Source organism: Gadus macrocephalus, chromosome 12 (genome assembly GCF_031168955.1).
Source record: "Gadus macrocephalus chromosome 12, ASM3116895v1".
NCBI lineage: Eukaryota > Metazoa > Chordata > Actinopteri > Gadiformes > Gadidae > Gadus > Gadus macrocephalus.
The window spans coordinates 21521396-21547499 of record NC_082393.1 but is presented as its reverse complement, the minus strand read 5'-3'; the positions used below and the strand labels follow the sequence as shown (position 1 = coordinate 21547499).

The 26104-nt window shown below is 42.4% G+C and overlaps 4 protein-coding genes across 9 annotated transcripts; 1 reads left to right on the top strand and 3 right to left on the bottom strand.

Moving 5' to 3' along the window:
• The first annotated feature begins 24 nt into the window (after positions 1-24).
• LOC132469867 (zinc finger protein GLIS1-like) lies at positions 25-4476 on the top strand. The gene is made up of 3 exons (XM_060067982.1): positions 25-882; positions 2041-2205; positions 3474-4476. Exons 1-3 carry the CDS (start codon positions 777-779, stop codon positions 3611-3613), a joined length of 411 nt encoding a protein of 136 aa, XP_059923965.1. The 5' UTR covers positions 25-776; the 3' UTR covers positions 3614-4476.
• A 154-nt stretch (positions 4477-4630) lies between these two features.
• Positions 4631-9083, bottom strand: LOC132469861 (elongation of very long chain fatty acids protein 4-like). Its single transcript, XM_060067971.1, has 8 exons — positions 8608-9083; positions 8466-8523; positions 7620-7807; positions 7379-7459; positions 6425-6481; positions 6198-6312; positions 5760-5887; positions 4631-4895 (listed from the first exon to the last, which is right to left on the bottom strand). The coding sequence occupies exons 2-8, from the start codon at positions 8521-8523 to the stop codon at positions 4728-4730; spliced, it is 795 nt and encodes a 264-aa protein (XP_059923954.1). The 5' UTR covers positions 8608-9083; the 3' UTR covers positions 4631-4727.
• Positions 9084-9695: 612 nt separating this feature from the next.
• On the bottom strand, positions 9696-13742 carry LOC132469862 (elongation of very long chain fatty acids protein 4-like). Of its 4 annotated transcripts, none has more exons than XM_060067974.1 (9): positions 13699-13742; positions 13130-13300; positions 12985-13042; positions 12606-12793; positions 12396-12476; positions 11400-11456; positions 11187-11301; positions 10803-10930; positions 9696-10503 (listed from the first exon to the last, which is right to left on the bottom strand). In XM_060067974.1, exons 3-9 carry the CDS (start codon positions 13040-13042, stop codon positions 10336-10338), a joined length of 795 nt encoding a protein of 264 aa, XP_059923957.1. In that variant the 5' UTR covers positions 13130-13300; positions 13699-13742; the 3' UTR covers positions 9696-10335. The 4 variants fall into 4 exon arrangements, with proteins under 4 accessions (XP_059923957.1, XP_059923955.1, XP_059923958.1 ...); XM_060067972.1 differs by lacking the exon at positions 13699-13742 and adding an exon at positions 13322-13422 and having other exon boundaries at positions 13130-13221; XM_060067975.1 differs by lacking the exon at positions 13699-13742 and adding an exon at positions 13322-13411 and having other exon boundaries at positions 10052-10503; positions 13130-13215.
• Positions 13743-16892: 3150 nt separating this feature from the next.
• On the bottom strand, positions 16893-21965 carry mutyh (mutY DNA glycosylase). 3 transcript variants are annotated; one of them, XM_060067191.1, is made up of 15 exons: positions 21753-21965; positions 21324-21457; positions 21191-21230; positions 21004-21077; positions 20848-20889; positions 20686-20757; positions 20198-20311; positions 19737-19834; positions 19338-19482; positions 19050-19137; positions 18521-18703; positions 18161-18306; positions 17908-18063; positions 17337-17393; positions 16893-17172 (listed from the first exon to the last, which is right to left on the bottom strand). In XM_060067191.1, the coding sequence occupies exons 1-15, from the start codon at positions 21865-21867 to the stop codon at positions 17044-17046; spliced, it is 1593 nt and encodes a 530-aa protein (XP_059923174.1). In that variant the 5' UTR covers positions 21868-21965; the 3' UTR covers positions 16893-17043. The 3 variants fall into 3 exon arrangements, with proteins under 3 accessions (XP_059923174.1, XP_059923173.1, XP_059923172.1); XM_060067190.1 differs by having other exon boundaries at positions 17908-18033; positions 21753-21953; XM_060067189.1 differs by having other exon boundaries at positions 21324-21454; positions 21753-21952.
• Positions 21966-26104: the final 4139 nt, after the last annotated feature.

Sequence of the window (26104 nt, the reverse complement as noted above, 5' to 3'; positions counted from 1 at the left end):
GTGCTTGCGTGCTGCTGTCGTGTGTGTGCCTGTATGTGTGTGTGCCTTTCTGTCTGTGTGTGTGTGTGTGTGTGTGTGTGTGTGTGTGTGTGTGTGTGTGTGTGTGTGTGTGTGTGTGTGTGTGTGTGTGTGTGTGTGTGTGTGTGTAGGGGGGGGGAACCGACGTTTCCACGATTCGTGTGAAACAGGGATGGACTGTTTTCTGCTCGGGTTTGAGATCGGGGGAACTGCTTTGCTGTGCTTTCTATGGTGGTGGAGGGGTGGAGTTCATGCGGTTTGGTGTGTTTGGTGGCTGGAAGGGGTTGGGGGAAGAAGGGGTTCGTCACACAGCCTTGTTCTGGTGGCGTGGCGTCTAGTATGAGTGCGCTCGTTGGGAAGTGATTCACACAACGGCCCGACATAATGAGACTTCAGTGAGGGGACATTGTCGTAAACTTTTAATCTCTCCTTCTCTCTCTTCATCTCCCCCCCCCCCCCTCTCTCTCTCTCTCTCTCTCTCTCTCTCTCGCTCTCTCTCTCTCTCTCTCTCTCTCTCTCTCTCTCTCTCTCTCTCTCTCTCTCTCTCTCTCTCTTTCTCTCTCTCTTCATCCCCCCCCCCCCCCTCTCTCTCTCTCTCTCTCTCTCTCTCTCTCTCTCTCTCTCTCTCTCTCTCTCTCTCGCTCTCTCTCTCTCTCTCTCTCCCCCCCCCCCCCCCCCCCTCTCTCTCTCTCTCTCTCTCTCTCTCTCTCTTCTCCCTCTCCTCCACCAGGCTCTCCGGTCCCCTACTCTCCCCAGGAATGAAGGCGACAGGGACCCAGTCTCCGACGGCGCTGGACAAGCAGAGCATCCACCCCCAGCACAAACCCTACTCCAGCTACCCCCACCCACCCTGTGCCAACGACGGTGAGACCGGCCTCCACCAGCCCCCCCCCACCACCCCCTCCACCCCCCAGCTATATCCCCTTGTGTCAACTTGTCGTTGTAACAAGTGATATCAGATCGTAATAATCATAAGTTGGCCCCGGCGTTCAGAAACAGACCTCCATCCATCATTCTGCGTTCGGTCGGAGACATCATGAAACTCACCGAAATAGATTCAATGTCGTTGTAACATGCAGTGTGGTTGTCGGGGTTAAGCCGTTCTCGACGCCAGGTCACAACCAACCCATGTTGCACGGACGATTACGTTGAGAATATGTAGGTTTCGGTTCAGCGCGTCAAGATATCGAGATTCAATTTTACGATGACATTTTTTTGAAAATGGACCTCATGGCGAAGGCCGTTTCCGCTGGCTGGCGGCGGGTCCGCCCGCTCCCCCCCGCTCCCCCCCCCCCCCCCCCCCCCCAGCTGCCGCCGTCACTCACTGGGCCGGCCCTAATGACTTAAACACTGTTTCCCCTGTTGAGGATCTACGCATGGCGGTCCCTCAAACCACACTGTGGTCGCAGAGTTGCGCAAAGAACGGCGCTCCACCAGGAAAAAGAAATAGAAAAAAGGGCAGGTTTTGACATTATCGTTACTTCTCCTGCGGTCGCTTCTAAGTACAAGCTGAGAAAGACGGAGGTGGGGGCGGCGGGGTGTAGGGACTGGGCAGATTTTGCACAACCCTAAGCATTGTCTTTATTTCAAACTCACTCCGTTTTCAAAGGGGCTTTACAGGATGCTGAGTCGAGGAACAAAAACGTACGCAATTTAGGAGCTCAGGCATAACAGCCCGTCAAATCTGACTTCTGTTTCTCCTCCTCCTCTCCTCTTTCTCCTTCTCCTCTCCTCCTATCCTTTCCTCTTCGTCTCCTCTCCTCCTATCCTCTCCTCTCCCCTCTTCCTCTCATCCTACCGCCTTTCCTCCTCCTCTCCTCCTCCTCCCTCTCCTCTTTTCTTCTCCTCTCCTTCTCCCCCCTCTCCTCCCTCTCCTCATCCTTCTACACTCCTCTCACATCCTTCTCCTCTCCCTTTCCTCTCCTTCTCCTTCCCCTCTCCTTCTCATCTCCTCCTCCTCATCCTTCTACACTCCTCTCCTATCCTTCTCCTCTCTCCTCTTCTTTCCTCTCCTCTCCACAGACTACCAGGGCAGCTTCCAGAGTTGCTTCCATTTTGGAGACGCGTACAGGATGGAGCAGGCGGTCGTCGGCGGCCACGTCCTGGCCGACTCTCACAACTACCCTTCCCATCAGCCCAATGGCTTTCACATGTCCTCCAGCAACACCACCACGGGTTGCTCTGCAGGTGAGGCCCCAAACTCTCAGTCTAATCCCTGCCTCATGTCAATCTAATCTGTTTTATCTCTATCTCATTTATTTATTTATATTTATTTATATTTAATTTCACCATGTACACAGGTACTAGGAATTCATTCTCTGCTTTTGACCCATCCGGGTAGCCGGTGAACACATACACTCACAGAGGTCCACACACATGGGGGCACACACATGGGGGCACACCGGCACTACCGGAGCAGTGGGCTGCCGCGGTGCAGCGCCCGGGGAGCAGGGGGGTTTCAGATGCCTTGCTCAAGGGCACCTCATCCGTGGATTTTTCTCAGGATTCGAACTGGCCATCCTCCAGTTACCAGTCCAACTCCTTCACCAGTATGCCACGGATGCCCCCTGTCTATTTGATCTCTACCTCATGTTGATCTAATCTGTCTAATCTCTGTCCCATGTCTATCTAATCTCCCCCTCTGGTCAATGTAATCGGTCTAATCTCTATCCCATGTCCATCTAATCTCTACCTCATGTCAATCTAATCTCTGCCTAATCTCTATCTCATGTCGATCTAATCCCTACCACATGTCAATATGATCTCTGTCTAATCTTTGTCTCATGTCTATTTTATCTTTATTTAATCTCTATCTCATGTTTATCTGATCTCTATTTTATGTTTAACTCCTGTCTATTTTATGTATATCTCGTGTGCATATAATCTCTACCTCATGTCTATCTAATCTCGACCTCATGTGTAGCTCCTTTCTATCTAATATCTGTCTAATGCCTATCTGGGGACTGTGTTACACCACCACACACAACACCTCCCCTCTTTGCACTCGCTCCCTTTCCATCATGACAGCTTGCGCAAGGGAGTGACTACGATGACTACATGTATCACGATAATCGAATCAAATGGCAGATGATTCTGTTACGCTTTACAATAAGGGCACATCATTTGACCCCCGATTGACATTGGTTAATGCAGTTATAAGCATTAACCAACAGTTAATGAACATATAATTAATGGCTTTGGTAGTAATTGATTAATGGTGTTCATGTTAACTAAGGTATTAATGAACACATTATTGAGGGTTAGGGGGGGGGTTAGGGTTGACCCTAACCCACTAACCCTGACTCTTACCCCTGTGCTAATGATATATGATGCTTAATGCTGCATTAATGCTAATTCATGGTTTATCAATGTACTCTTATTGTAAAGTGTTACTGGGGATTCTTCACTAGAGCGACCCCTCCGCTCTGTTGCTCATCCTCGCGTCTCGCCTCCAGGCTTCGGGCTGACCCAGGGCCTCCAGGGTTCCGCCGGGTGCCAGTTCTCCTCCAGCCCAGAGGAGAGCATCTTCTTCCAAGTGGGCAGCTTCGACCGGAGCCTAAGCCACATGTCCTCCTCGGTGTACACGGAGACATGAGAGAGGGGCCGACCTGGCACTCCCGGCACGGAGTGCCGCACTCCCTCCAGGATGCCTCTTAACACGCAATACTTGTCTTAATGCACTAGTCCCTGTCGTCTCTTCTTTGTTCCCTTCCAAACATGAGTCAATGGGTTGCTCCCAAAAGCCTTTTGCTTTGGCCTTTTTCGGTATAGCGTACAAACGTTCTAGCCGGGTTTGAGACAATAACATCAATGCCGTGACACTAAATTGCCTCCATGCAAACAATCTCGATCTGGTGCTTTCACTAGATTAGATCAAATGTTTTTTTATGAAATGTTCCGATATTATGTGATGAGTAATCCAGTTCATGTTGATTGTTCCTGTTTGCAATGGACTGTTATCTCAATGATGTTTATAAGTATTGGCGGTCCAAAGCTCTATTGTCATGTAGCATTTTCCTCTTTTTGCTTTATGTATCGAGTTGCAACACAATGAGAAAAAATAGGGACGGATTTAACGACATCCACTCCCTCCCTTTCTCGCTCAATATCGTTCAATCATTTCAAGGCTGATGTGTAGAAAGAAATCTATATTTTTGCTGTGTTGTTTTATCAGTGTAAAATAAGTGGTTTGCCGTTAAATTTGTTTTGTTTAGTTATCTGGATATGTAATGTAATGTCTGGAGGAGAATATGGGTTAATCAATTATATGTTGCATTAAACCTTAAACCCAATCTATTTTATCATGTGTACAAAATGTACAGTTTGTTTAAAATGTTTTGAATGTTTGTCATTTCCCAATGAATTAATTAATAAATGTATAATTATGCAAAATGTCTCCCTTTATTTAAATCTGTGACACATTGTATGAAAGCATAATAATAAAGCCATATCTCGAAACATTAGCAATATTTGTGAATTGTGTGAAAGTGTACACTAATCACAGGAATTAATGATTTTACTTTTGACGGTGGTGTTGGATTATTCGCTCAGGCCCGATTTTTGGGTAGACGAATAATGCCCTCTAGTGGTCAGTTTACACAGTGCGAACATAACGAATATCATTCCATTTATTATTAACGTGGACATGATAGAATATTTCCCATACAAAACAAAAATAAACATAGTGGCAGATAATTACAGATTGTTTGTTAAATCTTTTTCACCTTTTTGCTGACATAACTTTGGTAGTAGAAATTACTGAAGAGGAAAATGAGGCTGACACAATAGCCAAACACCACAACATTCATGGAGTCAGGGAAGTTGCACTCTGCGAACAGGTTATATCCTGTGTGCGTTGTCAAAAGCACAAACTGCACCTGCAAAAAGACAGGAGCAAGGCCAAAGATTAACAATGAACATTATACAATGAACATTAATGTTCATTGTAATGAACATTACAATGAACTAGAGCTGTCAAGCGATTAAAATATTTAATCGTGATTAATCGCATTAATGTCATAGTTAACTCACGATTAATCGCAAATTCTTTTTCTATGCTAAATATCCCTTGATTTTTTTGTCCCATAATTCTTCTCATTTTAATTCTCTTATTAACACGGTGAAGTGCATCGCCTTGTGCAAATGATTTTTTATTGATAACAACATTGGCATATACTGATCAAAACAGGACGATACAAAAAAAGAGCCTGTAGTGCAATTAAACGACTACTTTGAACAAATGTCATTTGAACATAGCAGTCAGGCTACTGCTTCTTTGTTTTGAGCCACAGAAAAAAATAATAATAATTGCGTTAATCGCGTGATAATTTTTTAACGCCGTTAAATTTGGTTTGCGTTAACGCCGTTAATAACGCGTTTAACTGACAGCTCTACAATGAACATTAACACATACCCATATGCCAAACCATCATTCATAATTGCAAGGGCAATTTTCATGCAGGATACTGTTTTACATTGCTGAGATTCATTTATCTGACCAGGGTTTTTTGTTGACGGTAGCTTTTTCGTTGATGTTAGAATAGTCTCGACTAACTATATCAAACTAAATTTAAGTTTAATCCTATTAGTTGCATCATATTAAAACAACAAATGACATGATTGGATCAGAGTTGTGGGTGCCCTTAGCATCCAGGATTTAGCATCCATGACATTAGCATCCAGGATTTATTGCACTTATTGCCCCCTACAGTGGACCCAGGTGAGGTGAGGGGACGGCTCACCAGCTGTAGGGTGGTGAGGTAGCGCTTCCACCAGAGGTACTTCTGCATGTGAGGCCCAAGCCCGGCCAGGCCGTAGTAAGAGTACATGATGATGTGGACGAAGGTGTTCAGCAAGCCAATGAAGAATGCTGCAAAACAAAAAGAATACTTGACGAGAAAATGACGATGATGAAAATATGCTGTTTAAATTAAATAGGTTTCTTAAGAGATTTTGAGTGCATTTGCTTTCAAGAATATCTGATATGAATTTGAATGCTGGCCATCTTGTGACTAAAGGAATGGGATACCAAAAAATCAACATCATTTGTTAAGGTTTGTTTAATTTTGTATTCGTTTTTTCCAGAGATGTTCTGGACTAAGGTCCAGTCATTCTGGGTTCAGACTTGCCAATGACTGGACCATGTGTCAAAAGGACTTTCCCAAGGCCTGTCCACTTACACTGTCCCCCAGCAAGATACTTCACCCCGGCCCACCAGTTGAAGATCATGGTGCCGTGGTGATAGACGTGGAGGAAGGTCAGCTGGTTGTTCTTCTTCCTCAGGATGAAGAAGACCTGGACTTGTTCAGAGGACAGGAAGGGACACACATTGTGAATTTGTGTGAATGAGGGACTTAAATCAACAGAAGAGTTGTTTGTATGTCTGTCTGTTCTGGACGATGTTTACCGTGTCACTGAGTTCTATGACCTTGGAGAAAAAAAACCACCAGCAGACATTGGCCATCTGAAGAAAAACAGAACAAATATTTTAATCATGGAGGAACACGTAGGACTGTCAAAATACACGCAGAAAAACCCATCAAACAGGAAGTTAATTAATGATTGCATATCTAGTGCATTGCGTAGTAATTCATACTGATTGGAGGGTTTCCAGTTTACAAACATGTTTGGCTGGCAACCCAGTCAGTGGCAGTAAACTTTGTCGTTACCATAAACTACTACAGCAACATCGTTATTCCTGTACAAACGGCTTTGTATTGTATTTATCCTTGTAAAGTGTGATAATGGGATGATACGTTAATTCCAGAGGTGAACGTGTTGGTTTGTCTTTATTTTGCAAAATAATGTTAAGTAGGTTAATGTTTGTTTGTAGTGTCCTATTAAAACACATATTTTAATTGATTCCTATATCTACTTTTACTTTTATTTTCAACCTGGTCGCGCATCACATGGACTTTTTGCACCCATATAATTGCCTGTTCAGTTCTGGGTATTTATTTTGGCACTTTTGCTCGGACTCTAGGAAAATGTTTCATAAGGAAACTTTGTTGATCTGGGTCATAGTTCAAATTCAACTAAGAATTCGAGTTTGTTCATTCCATGAACTTGTTGAGCTATGTTATTGCTTGGAGGCATTTGAGATGGGCTGTTGCATGTTGTGACATTTTTTTGCATGCCCTTAGACATTGTGTTTGTCCAGAGTTGGAATGGAGCCAATGGAGTACAGATGTATTTATAATAAGATGTAGCATGCTTGTTTTATGTATGAAAGTAGGAAAATGTATACTTTCCACACTTTCCACACTCACCCAATGTGTGGGAGAAGTATGAGGCAAATCAATGTATATAAATATGACTTCATTTAGTTTTTTCATTATTAAACATTGGGATCAGTTCTTACCCTCATTGCCAGAGGGCTGGTGCTGTAGTCTACTGGCTGACAGAGGTAGCTGTAGTTTGACAACCTGGATGTGACCAGGAACTGTGAACATTAAAACATGGATTGGATTATAAGGAAGTAAGTAAGTAAGTTAAGGCAGAACAAAGGAAGTCAGGAAGGAAGTACATTTGAGGCACAAGAAAAAGATGTGGAAGTGGAAAAAAATGTGTCAATGAACAAAGACAGACACCAGCCTACTCACCTCATAGAACATGTAGACAGACAAACACACCATGGCAAAATTGTAAACAATAAGAACTCCTTTCAGGTCAACGGGTCCCCTATGTTTCATCAGGCGGGGGCCGGCCCAGAGCACACAGAGGTAGACCAGGAAGATAACTATTACTGGGACCGGAGAGTACACCAGCAGCCATGGGTCTGTCCTCTTATCTGGAAGACAATGGAATAATCTGGGTTACAAACCTTTTTCATTCGAGGCCCACATCAACATCAGAGAAGGGTTACCTGCCTGCGGCCACAGTACTTACTGATATAGTACTTGAGAACATGACATAATTATACCAATAAGTCAAACCATGATAAGGCCTATGCTTTTATTTTTTATAAGAAAAATACCATTAAAAAAAATGTATACAACAAAATATATAGACACTACATATATATTGAATCCATATTTTCGGTCAATATATTCGCGTGCCACCTCGCAGACCATTGATGCCCGCGGCCCACTGGTTAGAAATCCGACGTGAGGAAGGAATTACTGTGGTGGAATCGGGTAACGACAAAAGTCCTCAAATTGCTGCAGGTTGAAACCCTATGTCGACTGAGGAGAGACTTGTAATTAGACAATACAATGTACGATGTGCCGCGGCCGTACGCCCCGTGACAGTGGGGACATGTGGTGTCAGCCCGCCCCGAGCCATAGAGCAGCCTTTGTCATCGTCTCCATCTCCCTCCCACGCATTGAACACAAGACGACTGTTGTGATACGTTAACTATAACGATTTACGTTTTTTACCCCTCCTTAAAGTATGATATTTAAGATTTAAGTATACATCTTTAAATCTCGACAAAAACGCATGCCTACCTCCGTTCTCCAGTGTCCACTTGTACATGGACATGACGCGCTTCAAAGCATTGTCCATCTAAAAGTGGATAAAAACATATAACTCCACCAGCCCAATGTTGTATATTTAGACAATCCATAAATGCGTTCATTCACAGCCTACCTTGAACGAGAAGAAGCAAACCCAATATTCTCAAGAGTTTGTCAAGCGACTATGTTTTTTGACCTGGCCTGATAACCTTTGGACTTTAACAACTGAGTAACTGGACTGTGGGTTATCTGCCGACCACCGTGATATTACGTTCGTTTATAGTGGGCTGTGTTTGATTATGGGTCATGTAAATCTTCCAGTGGGGCCTAGTCTATGAAACGTTTAAATCCATGAAATCCCGGCTGTCGCACTGAAGGCAAATCGACGAGGGCATAGCTGAGACAACCCCGATGCATTGGAAGGCGGAACTTACTGCTTTTAATCTCCCTTAAGACCCCTTAATCAGTCTTTCTTTACCATGATATGAATAACATATAGGCTACCATTTCAAGACACTCAAATGGACCATACAATGGTCAACAGTTAAATCGGTCGTGCATATTGGGTCAAATGTGTTAGATACAACCGCTCATAGCAGTATTGTTCTGTCCACTCTGATTGGCTGTGCAGCTGCGTGACGCGGAATAATGTAGCTTGGCTAGCTGGGCACCGTGAGTGGGAGGGGTTTTGAGAGTGTACGAATCTTCTAAACAAGATAACATGAATTCAATCACAAATGTTCAGCGTTCCTAACAGATGCCCGGGTATTTTAAACCACAAGCTAGTTAAAAAGTTACACATCGTGACTTTAAATGTCCTTATGTTTTCCAGGTAAAGGGGAGGGCAGTAGGGCTTTCAGTTGTATTCCCAATGCCAAATAGAGCTCCTTCACGTTTGGACCGGATTACCCGGACACTCCAGCACCACAAGCACATTGTCCTCGAGTCACTTTCCCCAGAAGCCAGAAGTGTTTCCCTTCTGCTTGATGTTACACTACGTAAGCACATATACAAGCTTTTGACCTGCTGTGATCGTCAGGCTTGCATTCTTTATCTGGTCAATGTTGGTGGAACTGTTTCGTGCTAATGTGATATTACATTAGATGTGACAGATATTTCCTAATATATATTCTCCCCGATGTATATTCTCCCCGATATAAAATCAATGATATTTCATTAACTGACACATTGTGGGCAAAATATTTATATGGACATGTCTCAAAGCGTTTACATTATTTATTGGTTGTATAAAACTGTTGCATGATCCCAACATGTAATACATTTGACTTTCACAGCAGTTAGGTTCTCGGAGGCCCAACTTTAGGATGGACAGATTCTGCTCTCTAGTGGACATAACTAGGACTGCAACTAACGATTATTTTCATAGCCTCTTAAATAATTTACAATGAACTAAAATCATTTATATACATTCTATAAAATGTCAATAGCAAATGCAACCACAAGTCACCAAAGTGGGAGGGGATGAGTCCAAAGTGATAAATGTGGATGCTTTATCTGACTAGCAGCCTAGAACAACTATTATTTTTATATATTCTCTTTTTTTTTATATATATTATTTTTTTATCATTATCCATGAACAACATATTTGAATTCAACTGCAACATTAAGCTGCACACGTTTGTTATCAGTTCTTAATAAATGAGTTAAGCAATAAATACATTATCAAAATTAGTTTCTATCAATCGACTAAATGCAGCCCTAGATATAGCGCAATAATGCCAACATAGGCTAACCCGAATTCTTCGATGCATTAAAGTCAAGAAGCTGTAAACGTTCGATTGATAGAATATTTCACATTGACCAACAAAAATAACAACAAAATGTAATCTGAGATGGTGTGTTACTTCCTTTTTTCCTTTTCGCTGAGATAGTTTTTGTAGTAAAAATTGGAGAATAGGACGATAAGGGTTGAACAATAGCCGAAGACAACAACATTCATGAAGTCCGGGAAGTTACACTCAGTGAACAGGTTATACGTTGTGTGTGTCGTCACAACGACAAACTGAACCTGCAAAACGACAGGAGCAAAGGCAAAGAGCAACAATTACAGATTTGTCCTAATTTTGTCATCCATTAAACTGTGGCAGATACTAATAACTATATAATACAAACAAGTTATCTTATGCATTGCATATACTGTATTCTATCAATATGTGTTTTAGAAACTTAGTTGTGGAAGCATTTGAATGGTTTTGATTACTTTTGACTATTCAAAGTTTGAGTAGGTACTATTGCCAAGCCCACACACACACACACACACACAAACCACCCCATCGTTCCCAGTGGACCCTGAGGTGCTGGGCTTACCAGCTGCAGGGTGGTGAGGTAGCGCTTCCACCAGAGAAATTTCTGCATGTGGGGCCCAAGCCCGGCCAGGCCGTAGTAAGAGTACATGATCATGTGGACGAAGCTGTTGAGCAAGCCAATGAAGAACGCTGCAAGAAAAGGGAGAAAGGTTGGTTGGATGAATGGATGGAAATATACTTTATCGTTGTGGGAGTGTATTCAGTTGTAACTTGTTACGAACACCCATTATGAATATGAATGCTGGACTGTGTAGAGTAGTTAATATGTACACGAATAGTGCACAGGTCTTCATGTAGAGGTAATTCTGTGTTTATACTGGTTGGTGACAAGGTCGGGACAGGGTTTTGTGAGTTTACTGGGACTTTAAGATGTCTGTCCACTTACATTGTCCACCCGGGACATACTTCACACCGGCCCAACAGTTGACGATCATGGTGGTATGGTGAAAGACGTGGAGGAAGGTCAGCTGGTTGTTCTTCTTCCTCAGGATGAAGAAGACCTGGACAGGGAGCAATGGATAATGGTAAGACCCAACATTTTGGAAAGAATGGGTGAACTCAATTCAATCTATATAAGAATCGTTGTTGTTTTTTTTACCGTGTCACTGAGTTCTATGACCTTGGAGAAGAAAAACCACCAACACACATTGGCCATCTGAAGAAACAGACAAAAAAAAACATCATATTGCAAGTGCTTAAATCGCATGTGCGCAGCCAACTCAGTTAAATGACCCGGTGTGAACTTGTGTATTCCTACCGACCCTTTTCAAATGGTCAGCCTGGTTGGGAAATTTGTTTTCAGTTGAGTCTTGTTCTACGTTATCCACACATCTATGAACTGCACACCTAATGATTTAGAAGTGAATGCTTAAGGGTCAAAGCTTAAGGCTACAAAAAACACTGCCTCTGACAGTTTCCCTCGTCACTTAGTGAAGTGCTGCTCTGCACTCAGAATTCAGAATGATACTAAACGAAGCACCTTTTTGTTCAGTCCGTGAGCATGCACAGTCGCAGATAAAAACAGTCAAACGTATAAATTTGTTCGTTTTTGGGCACAATTTGAGAAAGCTGCCTAGCCGAGCTGCTTCTGTGCGCTAACTTGTGCTGGAGAAAACCAAGATACAGAAACAGGACCTGCTGTTTGGAGTAGGATGGATTTCATTGGCAGGACATGTGCCAATTTCGAAACCCTCGTACAACGCAAGAGGAGGTGATTTGAACAAAAATCCACACGTGTACATCTCGGCATAGACGATGTTAACAATAAGCCTGGGGTCTAAACCAACCAAAAGCCAAAAAGCCAAGTCTTTTAAGTTTCTCTGACACTAATTGTACACTCATACACAACCCCCACACACACACACACACACACACACACACACACACACACACACACACACACACACACACACACACACACACACACACACACACACACACACACACACACACACACCTCCTTCCAAGAACTGTCAGCCAAACTCAAACTTTTATCACATAGTGTATGAGCTGAAACAAGCTCACGTCAAACTGACAACTTCTAAATGGTACCAAATTAAACCAAAACTTTCAGTTCTACTTTGACATTTCCTACCTTCATTGCCAGTGGGCTGTTGCTGTAGTCTACCGGCTGACAGAGGAGGCTGTAATTGGACAACCTGGATAAGACCACGAACTGTAAACAGTCAAGTTATTGGTGAAAAAAAATACAAAGGGTGTTCAACAGTACTCAGAAAAGAGATTGATATAAGGAACATGACAACTCTGTTGATGAAAGTGCAAGACACCAAAACAGCAAACAAACCTTTTGGAACATATACCCAGACAGGCAGACCATGGCAAAATTGTAAAGGAGGAGAACTCCTTTCAGATCAACGGGTTCCCTGTGTTTCATCAATCGGGGTCCGGTCCAGACCACACAGAGGTAGACCAGTATAATGACTACTATTGGGATCGGAGAGTACACCAGCAGCCATGGGTCCGTTCTCTCATCTGAAATATAATGGAATACTATGTAATTTGGGAGCGGGGTGAGGACCAATGTCTCCACCTGCTGATTGAGTTTCAGGTTGAAACATGTCCACGCAGCAGGTCGTTCCAACTCTAATTTACAAAGTGGCACCGCAATAAATGTATGCCAGTATAAAAACAATCCATTTAATAGTTTAAGCTCATAGGCCTACCTCCATTCTCCAGGGTCCACCGGTACATGGACTGGACGCGTTGCCAAGTGCTATCCATCTAAAATAGATTAATTTCAGCTCCAGCGGTGTGCTTTTTTTTAAAGTATTCTTAATTATCTTTAAAACATGGTCACAGATAGCCTACCTTGAAAAAGAAAAAATCCTTCTACTCAAGTTCAGTTCATAAACACTGAAAGTCAAGCGACTTTGGATCTCCACCGGTCCGAAAAGCTGTTGCTTTAACAAATGACTTATTTAGCTTCATAGAAATCCGATAGTCTATTAAAGTCATGAAATAGTAAACTCTGTAGTCGCCCTGAAAGGAAAGAAGACATACCAGTTATGCAAGAGAAGACAACCCGGCTGCACCCTGTGCGATGTGATTGGGCGCTGATGCCTATTCGGCGGGGCCATTCAAGCTCCACTCCTCCGTATATATCTGGGATTACTGCCGCACCCACCAGCAGTGTAAAACTATGTTTCAATGAGGCATGCTGTTATCTTATTTATTCAGTTGTTGTAGTATAAATTATATCCCATACAAAACACATTCAGTGCCATAATGACGTGTATAAAGCGTGTCGTTGTTTGATGCATCATATTATTCAAAGGGTTTGTGCTCTTCATACTAATAATTATCCTAATTCTTATTTACATTTAATTTACATTTCGGGTATTAAGCAGCCAAATTGACTTCATACACACTTCACATACCGACATCGGGGTCAAAGGGACAGCCAGCTCGTTGAGAGCAGGTAGGGTTAAGCGTCTTGCTCAGGGACACCTCGACGCTTAGTCAGCGAACAAACTAGCAACCTTCCGGTCACAACCCTCTCTACCTGAGCCCATTATATGATGTGGACAAAGTTATTTACTTAGCTACTCTACTCAGTGAAGACAGCTGCATAATTGTAACAGCGAAATATATATCGTGAAAATAATGATTATGAATTCTGCTTTACCTGCTTCAGGATGCTTAAGTGGACGTGTTTTTATAATGCATCCATGCCAATCCAAGTGGTACTTATTTTCAAAATTTCATTCATTATTGTCCATGTCAAGTGAAGAACTTCAGCTGATTTGTTGAATGTGTTTTCTTTTTAGTTAGTTTAGCTACAAAAACTAATTGTATTTGCATATCAATAATCAACAAGGCCCAAGGCTTTTGAATTGCCCTAACCTTGTCACTCGAAAAGGGGCAAGGCCAATTGGCAGGCATATTTTCCCCCCAAAAAAGATTTTGACGCATCGTGTGAGAAGGGGTTTGGAATGGTTGTCTAATACATTTAATTGTATAACCTTTATTTAATTAATGTTATTATTAGAAGGTATTTCATATAGGAGGAGAAGCATGAAGGTTCATGAGAAAAGAGATGGCGATAAAACTAGAAAAAGACACCCTACGCAATAAAACATTTGACAACTTATTTAAAGTGAGTGAATCCTTTCAAATTAATGATCACAGATGTCTAATAAAGGAGTGCGAGGAAATGTTATAGGGTGCCGCCAAATTAAAAAGATAGTTGCACCAATGCCACCAGCAGAAAAATGTTAGTTACTTGAGCACTGTCGGTGTGTATACTATAAAAAATGTATGCATAGCATCATTAGGTCACACTCTGTGCGCTTACTTAGACAGAAAACTTTGTGAGCAAAGGAGACTTATTCAGACGGTTTGTGTCAATGTTGGTAAGGCACTTCATGGCTCGATTTGTGTGACGTCATGTTGTGAACTTGAACCACTTATGCATGGCAGGGTTGACAGTTCTGGAAAGGAGAGCGCTGGCATCAATCGCAACTGCATTTGGTCCATACCTCTGCGGCTTAAACATACTTAAAGGACTGGTTGATCCAGTGCGAATGAGCTCTTAGGGTGCCTAGTGAAAAGAACATGTTAAATGCTCTTTTCCACCCCCCCCCCCCCCCCCCCCCCATTCAGATGCCTGTGATACCTGGTCTAATAACGAGACCCATTTTTCTTCCTACCCTGCTCAGATCACAAGGGGGACACCTACTACTGATCACCAGAACTTTTGTAATTCCCCAAAATTCTGGAGGAGCTTCTGAGCAACTACGTTATGCAGTTATTGTTCTCGTTATCGCGAACAGACCCCTCTCCAGATAACTTTCACCTGGAAGGATCTTCCATCCACCTCGCAGGGCCTGGTCTGAAAAGGGTCTAGCCAGACCTCCACAGCAAGAGCCAGTGTGCTTCATTCGAAAGAAGTCTTGATGACATGCTGCTCGTCTGCCCGTCACACTCATACCTGGTGGCATAATATCACCCCTTTAAGAACAACTTGCATTCATGCAAACTCTGTTCACCCAGAGTCTGTCCAGTGCATGTGCACCTAGAAAAACAAATTGATTTTCTGGCTTTATCTAGCCGGGAAAGCAGGATTTAGTTACTATGCAACAAATAGCTGGAATAAACTCCCAGAGGATTTAAGACTTGCCCCAACTCTGAGCACCTTTAAAACAAGACTGAAGACTTTTATGTTTGCTTTAGCTTTCTGTTAAATCTTAAATACATTGCTTTTTTAACTTTGCCTTTATTTTCTATTTTAATACTAAAATGCCTTCTAAACTTTCTATTTTACCCATTTCTTTGCAAATGTTTTGTTTTACTTATCTATTATTTTATTTTATTGTGTGACAATGTTTATATGTGAAGCACTTTGAGTCTGCCTTGTGTATGAAAAGTGCTATATAAATAAAGTTGCCTTGCCTTGCCTAGCCATTGCATCTACTGAGTGTGTTACATGTCAACATGCAGGAACACAGGAGTTTAAGAATTCAACAATTGTTAATAATGAAGCAATGCCCCACTTTTGTATGCAAAAGTGTAAAAAATATGGGAAATGTCATGCCAGCCATGATTAGATTGGAAGTGTGGGTCAGGTTGGGCTACCCCTACATATAGGGATGAAACAGAGTCTTCGGCTCATTCAATACAAGCCAAACTTCTTCCTTGAAGGTTGTCTGATGAGCTACCATCTCATTTTATCCGAGAGCCGGTTTGTTTTTACAACATTCTTTCCCTGTGATGTAATGATTGCTTATTAACGTCATGATTGGATGTAGGTACCATGGCAAGTGGCAGTAGTCTAGTGCCATTAAAGTCTCTGTGGTTTTAATGTGTTGATAATATTAAATAATTACATGCAATGAACTTCGTTGTGTCCTGCACATTGCTGTTATATTCCCCATTCATAGAACTAGACAACCCCTCTGGCAACATTGGGTAGCACACTACTATCATCCTCTATTGGCATTAGATACCCCCCTAACAAAACATGTTTAACATGTTTCAGGTAGAGGTAATGGATGAGCTGGAAATCCTTATCCATGTCTGACAGCTCAAAATCTTCTATCCAACTAAAAAGGAATGCAGGACTACCAGCTGAACAATAGCACCATTGTTGTTAAATACAATTTAACATTTAAAGGCCCAGTGAACAAAAAGCATTTGTTTTGCTTTTAAACATGGGTATTTCTCAAATGATCTTGAACATAGTAATCAATGCCATTTTGTCTCGGTGACTAAATAAGTTAGAGTTCTTAAGGGTCAAGTTCTTCCGTGCTTTAAACTCAAACCACGTGACGTTGAAGAGCTGCCACTATGTGAGAAATTACTTGACGAGAGGCAAGTTAGCAACAATGCCTGGGGGGCTATGGGTGTTGTTGGCTGCGTACAAGAGAGGGTTAAGGTTCTCACTTATAGCATGCAGCCCCCTCCATCCTGACCCGACTGTCATGCAGACAGCCCAACCATGGCCGCTAAGCGCGTTTCATTGGGAGCAAGCATCCTGAAGCCGTTGCAATCCACATGGTAATCTTTGCCATCTCTGCCAAGTACTTCGTCCATAATGTGCAAAATTGCAAAACATTCAAGAAATACTGTAATGTCTAATAAAAAGTATTTATTTTGTTGGATCAAACCTGTCCAAACTGTGCTTAAAATATGTTTCCCTGTCAATGAGGGGATGGCAAATGGCTATGCTCCAAATGCACATAGTACTCTCGGCTGATATCTGAACGTCTCTGTGAAACAGCGTTTCATGTTTCCTCTGTGGTCTTGAAGAAGGAGTTGAGTGACAGCTGCCTGGTTCCATTGGCTGGGTTGGGTTTGGTTTTTTTACTTGCTGACAACTTGCTGTTTTTCGCAACCTTCTTCCTCTTGCCGTCCTGACAATACAAACACATGCTTTAAAACGTATACAAGTGTGTAAGAATTGACCAGATTATACATTAGTAAAATGTACATTGATTTGTTACATAGTTACATAGCTTGTTACATTACCTCACCAAGCAACTGAGTTACAAACTAATATCAATCAGAAATAACTTACCTTTAAAGTTAGCACCTCATGACTAAGTTCACCCATAGTTTCATACAGCTTTAGGATCTGCAAGAGTTGACACAAGTATCCAATGACACAGTGTCATACAAATACAATGCTATTCAAATACATTGGAGTCTAGGGTTGGGTAACGTTACTTTTTATATTACAAGATGACTTCCATCTATAAGTGTGCAATGATTTGTACATTATATTTGTGTTTTATAAATCCAAGATGTACATTTTGACCAAATATCTATTTACTTATATGTATTTGTTCTGTCTATATGGAGCCAGCAGGTAGGATGGTGATATCTGCCTAATGACATGAGATACGTAGCGTAGTAGCGTAGCGTATCAATGTCAGGCCTACCCTACTGCATTGTAAATGGCATCTCGATAGCCGAGCAACAAATGCGCAGTACGCAGCTACCCGCAAGGAAGTAGGAAAGGAACAAACAATGTGTTTGCGTCAGAACTAAATTTCTGATGACTTGAATGGTAAAAGTAACTCAATACTTTCCAACAAAAAAGTTATCCGTGTACTCCGATATGAAATATAACAGTGGTGGAGACATACCTTTTTCAGTCCTGTGGAGACAGCTGCCTCAAGCAGAGCAGGCCTGGTTAGCCACTGAAGTTTTTCACTTTGTGTTTCTTCAGTAGCGTGTTCGTCCTCAACAGAAACACTGTACACAATGTACGTCTGGTGAATGTGAGAGAATATATGAACCACCTGCCGAAAACAGGAGACAAGAAGAAATAAAAAATCTTAAATTCAGTTCAGTCGTTAATGATGGAATGTGTAAGCGTGGGGACTGGATGGCACTCACCTCCCCAACATAAGACAAACGGTCCTTGTTGACCTCGACTCCCAAGATTCTTCCAACCTCTGCACACAGGGCTCCCTTCTGCTTGACTTTTGAATTCTCCTCGTCCAGTAACAAACTGGGGAACTCCCACATCCCGGCCAGCAGACCTGTGGGTGCACCACATCCAGAGAAGAACATTGTAACCCAGAGAGAGAGGTTTCTGTTAGTCTCTCACAACGCAGAGGGCTTTAAAATGAATAGTTTTATGGGATAATAATTTAGTAATATGTTATTGCAGATGTTTTGGATGTTTTAAACCCGCCCCATGACCCCAAAATCAAAAAACCCTTGTAATAAACCTTGTATATTTTAGGGGCAAACCTTTGTTTGGTCTCTGGGTGAGCAGATACTCGTCCTCTCCGTCTTCGCTGGGTCGGCGTGCCACACAGGTGAGGGTTCGTTCGACGCGTGGGGCCTTCTTGGCAGGCTTCCTCGGGAAGTTGTGGACCCCCAGGTCATCCAACCAGGGCTCCGTGGGGCACAAGGTGCAGGATGCAGGCGTGGCTGCACGGGGGAGGGAGGTGGCCGGTGAGGTTCAGTAGAAGAACACCATCAATCCCAGGAGGCAGCCAAATTCAAGTGTTACAGCAGCCATAGACACCAAGACATAAATACCAATAAATAAAAAACCCATAATATATGAACACCTGGGAACTAATTACATTTAAGAATGAGTCAAATAAGAGTAAGTTTATAAATATAGAATTTATAAAAAACAAAGAAATATGGAAACATTCAGGTACACATTAACATAAAACGCAAGTATTGCAGCGTCTGCCCAAATGATAACACCTAATGAATGATAAAAGGCTGACAGGAGAGTGAGAGGAGGAGGAACCAGGGTACTCACGGCAGTCTTCTATATCACCCTGTGCAGACGGGCTCTTGCCCACTTTCCCCAGGAGCTTCTTGGAGTTTGCCTCCTGCTTGACATGAACCTGGACATAGTTAGATGTTCATTAGATCTGTGAAGTTGACCTACAGACCTGGTCTTCACCAACAACAACGATCTGGCTAACGACGGCTTGACCTAGCCTCGTTCCAGTTCACTTTCACCATTGATCAATTTATAAGCTGATACTACCACAACTACACTGCCTCATTGAGATCAACCGAAGTCAGGCGAAGGGATCAGCACCTTGCGGTAGGAGTGGCAGTGGGTCTTTAGAGGACACTGGCCACAGAGAGCTGCTTTAGGGGTGCAGACTCTGGCCCCCAGCTCCATCATGGCTTGGTTGAATTCCCCAGGTCTCTCTGGGTCCACCACGGTATTAGCCATGGTCCTAAAGAGGACCACCATTGTAAAGTGACAGAATAAGCATTGAGACTTATGTCATTTAAAAAACAAAAAACGATAGCAATACGTTGCATTTGTATTGCTTTTTTTCACGATAACAAAGTAAATTAAAATAATTGCAAAACGGTTTAACAACAGACATAAATAAAAGCTCTGATCGAGTTTTGGAGCTCCATACTTATTTTAACTTGAACTTCTTCTCTGAAAAAGGACCATGCATGGTTTGTACGACTCCCTCACCATAGGGCCTCTGTCACGGCAGAGCTGGTGCTGTCAGCCCCTATAGCCCTCAGGCGGCACAGGACACGGATCACGTTGCCATCCACCACTCCAGACACCTGAGACACCCAGCAGGGCAGCCAATCAGTGATCACAGGTGATGGACAACGTGTCCCTTGTTATCTTAGACGAAGATGAAGCCGCTGGTTTACTCTGTCCGATGCTTTTAGTATGGAACGCTAGTTCCAAATTAAATCAGACATATTAGTCGTTAGAATTAAAGGTCATGAACCTTAAAATACAGAAGGAATCTTTAATAATGTCAATGAATGGAATTTATATAGATTAAGGCATGGTCCTCAGCAATAACACGTCTCTGAAATGAATGAATGGGTATATGAGTCATTTTAAGTGGTATTATGTGTGTGTAAGTGTATTTATGTGTTTGTTCAGGTGTGTGTATACGGTGGGTAACCTCTGACCTCTCCGAGTGCAATAGACCCGATCGCCCCAGCAGTGTAGCGTCCGACCCCAGGCAGCTGTTTCAGAAGGCTGTCAACCGTCCTTGGCATCTGGCCCTCCATCTCTGTCACCACCTTAGACACAAACTCTAATGACCACCAAATCTCCCGCATGAGGTACGTCTATTCACTGTTCAGTGTTCAGTGTTCCTGTAGTACCTGCCCTGACCTTCCCTGTTACTGTCTAGGACACTTAGTAATATGCGTCTTAATAAGACGCTTTAGTAATGATAGAATGTGATATATGATATAATGTGATATTATTTTTTGCTAGAGATATGCTACAAAAAGATGTGTGTCACTGCCTTGTTGTGATAATTTTAATCCTTGTATATTTTGAGTCAGTAATTTGAATAAAGAGAATGCAGAGTATATAGAAGTTATAGTACACTGAAGTAATTTAAATGCATGCCATTTAATTAAAGTGTAAGCACAGACGCATAACACACCTTCTGAGCTCCTTCGTGCAGTCTCCTTCCTCGGGAGTAGTAGCCAAGCCCCGCCCACATTTTGTTGACTTCCTGTTTAACAAGGAGGTGGAGAATTGATTTTAAACAATTGCAATTTTGATGTATTGGCGCATCTGCAGTGAATTTTACTCTGGGGATCACCTCAAGTGAAGCAGCTGCCAGATCCTGCACCGTCGGCCACCTCTTGAGGTTCAATGTAAAGAATTCACAATATCATTATTCAAAGGATGATGTCATGTGTTGAATATGCTCCCCAAAGGAGGTAATGATTGTGAGATTGAGGTTAGTGTTGGGTACCTTCATCCATCTGTTGTAATATTCTATCACAGTGGCCACCTGGGTCTGCTGCAGCATGATCTCTGAGACCCAAACTGTAAGCCAAAGAAACTGGTGTCAAATAGTCCTGGGGAATCTAAAAAGATTATGAAATGATTTGGATAAATATATTGTCCACATGGCCTAGGATGGGAGAGGGGCATTATACCTGCATATGTTCTGATGTTGACGTCTGGCTCTTTTAAGGCCTGTTATAACAAAACATTTAGATATCATCAACAGTCTTGCAGATTTTCTGCAGATATTTGTATATTACGGTGTAAAATGAATGTCATTTTTACCACTGTCCTCCATGGAAGCTCTCTCTTTTCCTTGTCATACCAGTTGAGGAGCTTCTTCTGTATCTGCAGCACAGAGGCTGGTTCATGAAAAGTGTGGTATGTGGCCTGAGGGCAGGGATTGGTGGGTTCTTCTTCTGCAAAGAAAGAGCATGCGTCTACATGACACTGAAAACTAATGAGAGCATTTTCTGTCCATGCACAACATTGGAAGGTAAAGACATGTTATGCTCCAATGCACGAGGTAACGTTAACAAACCTGACACCTTTGTAAATATGCTATAACTGTATCGGCAACACTCCTTGAGTATACAACTCTATAGTATTTTATCTAATTCTGCCTGGAGGACACCGTTCATATAACCGTAGTTATACGACAGCTCACAACGCCCACAATCTCTTCAATAAGAAGACGTAACATGATTAGAGTACCTTTTTTTACAGCTTCCTTAGTCCTCTTTCGGGGTGTTTTCGTAGTTTCTGCCATTGTAAGCGTGGATCTCTTTCCTTTCTGCATAGCGGAACGCAACTTGCTCATATTGTACATATACTGATTTATTGTACTCAAGTTTGCGTTAAGGCCATTTGTTTACATTCTGGACACCGTCACACCGGCCGGCACTGCATGAACGTTCCCGCCAACAAGGCGGAGCCACCGTTTTTGACCAATCGACGTTTCTTCCGGAATGAGTAACCAATAGTAAAGCCCAGAGCTGGTAAAGCCAATATACGCCTCTTGGCTGAATCGTGCAGCAACATCAATAGTACAACAAAAGAAGTACTACCTACGTTCCCTTTTTTTCTTTGCGCTTATCGATAATTACAATAACTTTTAAGGTTAGAAATGTGCATCTGAAATGGAAATTCTGTACCTACATTATTGAAATTGATTCGGAAGGAATACCAACGCTTCCACATTGTCGTCATGTCGTGTTGTCTATGTGCTTGTGCGACTGCTCTTAAAGGAGTTTAAATAGCCCATGCACGAGGCGGAGATTTTCATCGAATAAAATAGCTTCGTTCACCCTAAGCACCCTTCACTGTCTAGCCCAGGGACCTATAAAGCCCTGTCCTCCTGGTGCTCATGCGTGGTTTTGCAGTATTTTTCCTGTTGCATCACGGTGTGCTCGAATGGCATCGCACTTATAATAGCTTTTGTGCACTGCCACACGATCGCCAGGTAATTCAACTACATAGATGAAACACCGAAAATAATTGCACAAACGTGGAAAATGGAGAATGATATGGAAATTTAATATAAAAGAAGCACAATACAGATTATGTAATTCCTCTGAATATTTCCGTTCATCTTTTCAGTCGTTACTGATCTCCAACTCTGGAAATGTAAAGAAAATTGCAATGACTCCATATATTTATATTTTGAACGTCAGTCCGGCCGATCAATGTGAAGTTAAAATTGTCATTATCTTTGATTTGGTGGACTTTGTTGGATAGAAGTATTTCTAGTGTTCATGCACTTTGGATTTTGTTGTAAAGACAACGATTATTTTATTTATCATGAAAACAGCAGCAGCCCTTTCTATTCATATAATGTCTGCAATACAATGAAAGTCTCAAAGAAGTATCTACCCTTTCCTCCCCGTACATGTTCTGTTAGAGCTGGTATGTTCTTCTAACCCTAACCCCATATCTGTATTAATTGTATGATTATTGAATAATTAAATTGTATTGTATTTCCTTGCATATCAATCGGTAGCCTACATCATTGCAGGTGGTTAAGTGGTATTGGTAACATAGGTAGAACTCAATCCACCTCCATGCTATATTAAAGACCACTCCAACTCCTACATACTGTACCTCCAACTGCCAGATAATGTTACCTTACCTTCCTCGTGCACCTCATAGCGCACAGACCTGAGCCTAGGGAGCAGTGGCTCTTGGAGGCTGAGATGGGCTGCTGTCTTTACTTCAGACTGTGGGAGGGAATAATGGAAGAACAAAAAAGCTCTGCTCGCATGTTGTGTGTCTCCGTCTGCTTATATGTCTGCTTCTATTTACATTTCAATTAAGGCTTTTACCAGATTATTTTATCCAAAGCGACTAACAATAAGTACATTTGTCAGAAGAGGTGCAACAATATATCCCTGTCGGTTCAGTAAGGATGTTCATAGAACCAAGTGCAAGCATTAACAATCACTAGGATAACCCATTCCCCGTATACAGCACTGATAGCTAGCTAATGCAGATGCTACACAATTAAGTACTATGAATAAATGCAACATAAAGTAAGGTTGTACATTAAGTTACCTTGATGTTCAACAAACAATAGTGTGTGTGTGGGGGGGGGGGGGCTTGATGGCTATGCAAAGTCTAGGTGAACTCTGAACAGGTGAGTCTTTTGCGTGAGTCTATGGCGGCATGTGTGTTTGTGTGTGCGCCGGCATGCATATCTGTATGTGTGCATAATATTAGTGTTTTAGTCTTCCTGGACAGATGTACCTAGACAGTGCGTAGGCAGTGAACGATGCGCCTCTTGGCTGTAGGGGAGCAAGGGCATGAGGCCCACCAAGGGGTGGCACACCTGGGGCTGGTACTTGGGGTTCACATGGGTCAGGGCCTTCAGAAGGACCTGGGCTGCTTCTTAAGTGTCGTTTGAGTGCGACTTGGCCAGGCACTCAGCCTCGGCCTTCACATCACATGCAGGCATGCATGCAAAACACACATATTATAACAACACACGCCGGCCTCGGCTTTCATGGTAGATGGTCTCTTTGTACTTGGATCTGGCAGGGAGATAGATGGCTGCTGCTTCTGTTCTCTCCGCTGCTAGAACATGAAGGCCTGCTCCCCGTCACCAGTGTCTCTGCAGGCCATAATCAAGTAATAAATAATAAACCTTTAAATCAGCCAAGTTTGTGATTAAATTATAATCATAACATTATGGTTACTAATATATAGTATTTCAAAGAAATAATGAATCACTGTTTGTTTCGCCTTTATTGATTGAAACATTAGTCCAGCAGCTCTGTGGCCTTGACTGTTCTGTCTCCCTATCTCCTGCACTCGACGGACCCTCCTCGCTATTCAGAGCTGCTCCTCTCCCTCTGCAGCCACACTGGGAAGGCCATCTTCTTCCTGCTTCCTCTGCTCTGCCTGTCTGCGGTCCGAGCTGCACTCCAGGGGCTCCTCTCCTCCTCCTCCTTGCCATCACCGGCTCCCTCCTGCCCTCCTTCTCTTCTTCTTTTGTTTTTGCTCCACCTCTTTGGCGGACTATTCTAGTTCTCCTTAAATGTTCAGCCTTGATGTCTTCATATTCGGGACAGTTGAAGATGATGCCACAATTTTTGTGATCCATCATTTTTGTGATGCCACAAAAATTATGGATCACAATGTTAGGTGATCCCACCTAACATTGAATGAATTATGAAAATACCCAGGAAGCTATAAGGTAGCCTGTGGTACAATCGCCAAAAGATCAGGACTCAATGCACACCTAGTGAGTGTGTGTGTGTGTGTGTGTGTGTGTGTGTGTGTGTGTGTGTGTGTGTGTGTGTGTGTGTGTGTGTGTGTGTGTGTGTGTGTGTGTGTATGCGTGTGTGTGTGTGTGTGTGTGTGTGTTTGTGTGTGTGAGTGCGTATGTGTGTGTGCATGTGTGTGCCTATCAAATATGCATCCGGTGGCATATATACAGTTGTCTAGGGTCCCCTCGAGCTTAGTGAAAGTATCTCATTGTGCGTGAGTGGAGCAGGTTTCACTTGGCAGCCTGGTAACATCCCCGTGTTGGTAACTCGACACTACTCACTGTAACACTTTGAAAGGAGCACTTGATCTTGTAGATGGTTGTTCGGGAAGACGGTAACAATAGCAACCCACGCACACGACAGCCTATACCTTTTCATAGTAATTACATGTGCGAGTTCCTTTGTGGGTTTGAGGGTTTGTGGCATTGATGAGAAGCACTAGCTGCCGATACAAGGAAGCAATAGTATACATAAAGAAACCCATTTAGACATTAATCCAAATTTCATCCAAAGCTTACAATGGATGCAGATACAGACCTTGTCGTCAATAAGCATAAAGGGGCAAGGCATCTTTCTGTCGATGCCAACAGGTAGGTTTTAGACGTTGGGGATCAAACACAGTACCTGGAACCCCTTTTAGCCACTACAACACCATCCTGCCCGCATATCTGGTCCTCACTGCAGCTTTCTTAATCAACCATCCATATCCTTCTCAAAGTCATATTCCTACCAATCTAGGTCTTTGTTGAACACAACCACACTCATCCATAAAACACCTGTATACAAATGTAAAATACAAACACAGCAGAGGAAGGGGAGGCATGTTTTTCCGAAACAAAGCTAAGAGAAAAGAATGAATGTCATTTTCAGACTTTTGAGTTTGATAAATGACCAGACACCTAATTATTTATTATTGTTATTTGGCCTCGGACATATATGGTCGAACCAACAGGGTCTTGTCTATCGTTAACTTATGTATTTTTTTATATAGTTTAATGTAGAGATGAGGTTATATTAACTACTCTAGGAAAATAGACACACTATTACTTCAGGTTGGCAGCATATGCAGAAGAACAACATAAAAAAGCTCTCTCTTTTTACAGAGAAAAGAGATTTCCTCACACTTAAAACGAAAACACAAGACTGTCATTATAAATATAGTAATTGCTTCACAAAAGATGCCCATTATCCTGTTCTTAAACTATGTCTGTGTTTTCGACTCCCATTGTTAAATTTGTGATATCCAATATTCAGTAGGCCTATCCCAACTTGTCACGGTTTTTACTGATATTCTCTAAATAA